This window comes from Elephantulus edwardii, unplaced genomic scaffold (assembly GCF_000299155.1).
Source record: "Elephantulus edwardii isolate Elephantulus edwardi_28Jun2011 unplaced genomic scaffold, EleEdw1.0 scaffold00167, whole genome shotgun sequence".
NCBI lineage: Eukaryota > Metazoa > Chordata > Mammalia > Macroscelidea > Macroscelididae > Elephantulus > Elephantulus edwardii.
The window spans coordinates 1,390,424-1,395,669 of record NW_006399917.1 but is presented as its reverse complement, the minus strand read 5'-3'; the positions used below and the strand labels follow the sequence as shown (position 1 = coordinate 1,395,669).

General features: G+C 41.2%; 1 protein-coding gene across 1 annotated transcript in view; it reads left to right on the top strand.

Moving 5' to 3' along the window:
* KLHL5 (kelch-like family member 5) overlaps positions 1-4,150 on the top strand; it is a 104,612-nt gene extending 100,462 nt beyond the window's left edge. Inside the window, exon 10 of the mRNA XM_006895421.1 lies at positions 3,892-4,150. Within this exon, the coding sequence (XP_006895483.1) occupies positions 3,892-4,150 (259 nt within the window). The remainder of the gene's footprint in view (positions 1-3,891) is intronic.
* The last annotated feature ends 1,096 nt before the right edge of the window (positions 4,151-5,246 follow it).

Below are 5,246 nucleotides of genomic sequence, written 5' to 3'. Positions count from 1 at the left end.
AAGGTGCGCCTGATACAGGCCATGGTTTTTGCAATCACTTGTTATGCATCAGAGAGCTGGACAATGACTAGGGAGGACAGAAGGAGAATTGACGCCTTTGAGCTGTGGTGCTGGAGAAGAGTATTGAATGTACCATGAACTGCCAAGAAAACAAACAGATTCATCCGAGAGAAGGTTAAACCAGGCTACTCCTTGGAGGCAAAGATTGTGGGGCTTCGTCTGACATACTTTGGACATGTTGTAAGGAGAGACAGGTCTTTAGAGAGGGACATCATGCTGGGTAGAGTAGAGGGTCAGTGCAGGAGGGGAAGACCCTCTATGAGGTGGATTGATTCAGTAACTAGGGTAATCGGAATGGGTGTGTCGGAGGCAGTGCGGTTGGTGCAGGATAGAGCAGGGTTTAGGGCTGTTGTACATAGGGTCGCTATGAGTCGCAAACGACTCGACGGCACATAACAATAACAGTCCATAAATTTACTTTTTAAAATGAAGGTATTGAAAGAAAAGAACTCAAAATTAGATACATAGAACACACGCAGATCTCTTCAATTAACTCTAAATGGCTTCTGTAACTAATTGATTTAAATTATCTCTGATCCAAGAGGGAGCTCTGATAACCTAGTGGTAAGAAACTGCACTATAATCCCAAAGAGACATGGTTTGAATACACCAGCTACTCCACAGCAGAAAGATAGGCAGTGTCCTCCTGTGCAGTTAATTGCCTCTGCACACCCTCTGGCGGGTCAGCTATGGGTCAGTTCTGATTTCACAGTACACTACAACTGCCCAGCTCTCTGATCCAGATCACGTCTTGCATTTGATTGTTCAGTGTCCCTGAAAGCAAATTTCTAATCTGATACAGACCATATTCTAGCATAGTGACTGGTTCAAGAAACTGGACCCGTTCCATACATTCTATAGTTGTCTTGGTTCCTTTTCTGTCATGGTGTTCAGCATTCCTTTAGTCCCTGTTGGCCAAATTTGTAGGAAGTTGCACTGGTAACCCAAAGGCGGCCCCTCTCTGGTGCTTGGAAACCACCAACAGGTCTGCAGGCAAAAGATGGACAGTCCCTCCCCCCCACCCCCACCCCCTCAATTTACAGCCTAGTAAAACCCACTGGAGGATCAGCTACGAGTTCCAACTTGAGAGCAATGAATGAGTTAGCTCCTCTGTTTCTGTAAAACAGAAACTATCTAAATTATTGATAAATTAAAATTACCGTTTTTGCTAATACAAATCACAGTTAATACTGTATACTCTTACGTTGCCAACATCAGAAAATCGTACTTCTTCATTTTGTCTACCCCTAGCAATGCAAAGATTCAACAGGACTTTGAGGTGATTACAGGGTGAAACTTTAAATTACTTTTTCCTTTTAAGACTAGTCTGTTGTTATTTTGGCAACAAGTATCTAATTCTATATTATTGTTGTTGTTGCTGCTGCTGTGTACCATACAGTCAGAACTGACCCAAAGCTGACCTTCTGGGGCGTTTTCAGAGTCAGTTAGTTGCACAGGAGGAGATTGTCCACTCATCTTCCATGGAGCAGCTGGTGAATTCAAACCACGTGCCTTCAGGATTGCAACCCAGCTTTAGCACTCATTCTCTTAGCTATTTTAACACCAATTGATAATCTTTGTCTAAATCAGTTCTTTCTTTAGGGTTGGAAAATTGTGTTTCTCTAATTTTGTCATTCTTTCTACATTCATTAACAAGAATTTATATTTTTTTTGTAAAGTAGACATTTTCCTATCAACTTGAGAGCTTTAATTATTCTAACATACATTTGATTTACTCGAAAATATAATATTACCTATAATTAGTCTAACAATCAGTTGTAACATAAAGGACAAAAGCTTAATGTTTTCTTTTTAACTACCAGCTTTCAAAATAATGAGACATTTTAATAACTGCCTTAGAAATGTAAACAGTTCAGACACCCCAGGATTGTGTTGAGACCATCATTTTTCCAGCAATATTTCACTCACATCTGTTAGGGGCTAGCTGTAGGAATATGTGGGGAGCAGAAAAGATGTAGAGTCTGTTTTCATAATGTTTATAACGTTAAAACTAGAAGCAAAAAAAAATTTAAAAAAAAACTAGAAGCAAAAAAAACCCAAACCAATGTGCAATTATATTAAAGGGCATGAAGGAGGAAAACACACTATTTTGGGAACCCTGGGTGCTCCAAGGGTGTGCTTCCTGGAGGAGGTAAAGCTTAAAAGATAAGTAGAAATTGGCAAGAAAAGAACATTTCCAAGAAATTAAAATCATCTCCCTGTGTAAACACTCTGTAGTAGAAAGGGATGTGGTTCTTTTTAGAAACTGAAGGAAGGCCGTTGTGGTTGAGAACAAATAGTTACGGAGAGAGTAGCGGAAAAGAGGTGGGGTGGGGTGGGATGGGGTGGGGTAGGCGCGGAAGCAGGTCAGGTAGGATCTTGAGGTCTTATGTAGGATTTTGGACTTTAAAAAGCAGTGAGAAGTTAATGAGTCAGAGAAAGAAAGAGAGAGAGAGAGTGTGTGTGTGTGTGGACATAATCAGACTTTAATGAAATGTAAATGATGACAGGGACAGTGAGCTCCTGTGCAATAATAAGCAAACATAATTGTTTTTTAAGAACGTAGGGCATTTACACCTGTGCTTCCCTTGTATTGTGGAGAAAATAATGTGTTCTGTGATTTTGCTATAATTTGGTGAATAAATAAATCCTTGTACTCTCTATATTATAAGCTCACTATATACTCTTGGGCCCAATGATAACTTGTTCTTTATATGAGTGATATTAGCAGCAGGGGACCTATCTTAGCATCACCCCAGAATGGACAGCAGTGGGCACTTCTCATTTCCAAACCTTGTAAATGGAACCAGAGGGCTCAGAGATATGAAGCTACAGGGTTTTAGGCTATAAATTATCATACATAATTTTGTGTGTTAACTCCTTCAAATTTTAAGTAGCAATCTGTTTTAGTTCCCTAGGGCTGCCAAAACAAAGTACCACAAATTTATAAAAAAACAAACAAACAAAAAAAAAACAACCAACTTTGAAGAACAGACTTTTTCTTCACTATTTCAAAAGCTGTAACTTCAAATCTGGGACTCAGTCACCTTGATTCCTTCTCAAGACTCAAGCCACTGTGCTGCATCTCTCTGCTTGTTCCCTGTGGCGGCTGGCGACCCTTGGCGTTCTTTCCTTTCCCCTGTATACCGTGGTTCAGTACCTGCCGGTCTTTCACAAGACACTGCTCCAAATAGATTAGACTTAGGACCCATCATATTCCAGGACATACTTCAGGACAACTTTGACAGATAAAACCTACAAAGAAAAGTCCTATTTCCCCAAACAAGGTCCTGTTCACTGGTATAGGGTACCATATTCCTGTTACCAAGAGGGATCCTCCCTGGAAAAGGACATCATGCTTTGGAAAGTAGAGGGTCAGTGAAGGAGAAAAAGTCCCTCAAGAGGGTGGATCAAAGCAGTGCAGCAGCAGTGAGACTGAGCACAGCAGAGATAATGAGGCTGGTGTGTTATTAGACAAGGCCTCCTCCTGCTCTACCTGGGGCCATTGTGAGTGGGAGCTGACTTAATGGCACCCAGCAACACCGAGGGGTACCATATCTTAGCAAGGAGGGCTCTGTTCTATCCGTAACACAATCTACAGCTTTTAAGGTGGTGTTCTATATCTACATGCACTCCTTAGGACAGTTTAAGTGTTGTGTGTCTACTACCTGAACCTGTAATAATGTAAGTTGAAAGTTTTCAGGAAAATAGTGATTACCTTTTTAAAAAATATGCTCCTTCATTGGGTAATAAGATAAAAGAGAGCCATGAAGAATAAAACTATTTTTACATGTGGAATATGTGAACTCTAGCTCTAAAATTTTCTTTCAGATACGATCCCAAAACAGATATGTGGACTGCAGTGGCATCCATGAGCATCAGCAGGGATGCAGTGGGGGTCTGTTTGCTTGGTGATAAACTGTATGCCGTTGGAGGGTATGATGGACAGACTTACCTTAATACAGTGGAAGCTTACGATCCTCAGACAAATGAGTGGACTCAGGTATGGCATCTTCACTGTTCAAGCTTTTTTGGTCATTTTGGTATAACAGATCCTTTGTTTTCTCTGGTGTGGAAACTGGTAATATAAATGTGAGAAAGTAATCTCATATTTAAGTATGACACTGATTAAATACAAAAAAGCCAAAAGGAATTTCAAAGTCTATAGCATAACTAGAATCCAAAATGTTCTTTGAAGTGTAAGTTAATAGTCAGAGACAATATTATTTAGTCAGCTCCACAGTCAAAACGCTTTGTACCAGCAGCCAGGAAATCAAGAGACAAATTGCATTGGGAGAGTCAGCTGTCAGAGACCTCTCCAGAGTACTAAATAGCAACCATGTCAGGCTGGAAAGTAAGGTGCCCCTGATCCAGGCCATAGTCTTCGCAATTGCATGCTATTCTTTGGAGAACTGGACAGTTACTAGGGATGATAGAGAATTGATGCCTTTGAGCTGTGGTGCTGGAGAAGAGTGTTGAATATACCATGGACTGCTAGGAGAACAAACAGGTCTGTCTTGGAGAGGGTGAAGCCAGAATGCTCCTTGGAGGTAAGGATTCTGAAGCTTTGTATGACATACTTTGGGCATGTTGCAAGGAGGGATCAGTCCTTGGAGAGGGACATCATATTTGAGAGAGTGGAGGGACAACGCAGGAGAGGAAGACCCTGGATGAGATAGATCAATACAGTGATTGGAGTGGTGGGAGTGAGTGTGGCAGAGACAGTGAAGTTGGCACAGGATAGAGCAGGGTTTAAGGCTCTTGTATATGGGTTGACTACAACACATAACACTATAACACTTGACAGCACATAACAACAACCACAACCATTCCCTTAGTAACAAGATATTCTAACTGACAAACATACAAAACACAAACTCACTGCCATCAGGTTGAAATTGGCTCAATAGCTGACCCTCCAGGAGGTTTTCAGAGGTTGTCACTTCATGGGCAGAGATTGCCCATCATTCTTCTGCAGAGCAACTCGTGAATTCAAACTGCCCACCTTTAGGTTGGTAGCAGAACACATTAGAGTTCAGCCAGTTAGACTACAAGAGGATTCTAATAACTGAAGAAAAAACTGTGGGAAAATAAAAAGGAAGATAAAGATACTGTCCCTGACACTCCCATCCCGATTACCCCAGTCACTGAATCAATCCACCTCATAGAGGGCCTTCCCCTCCTGC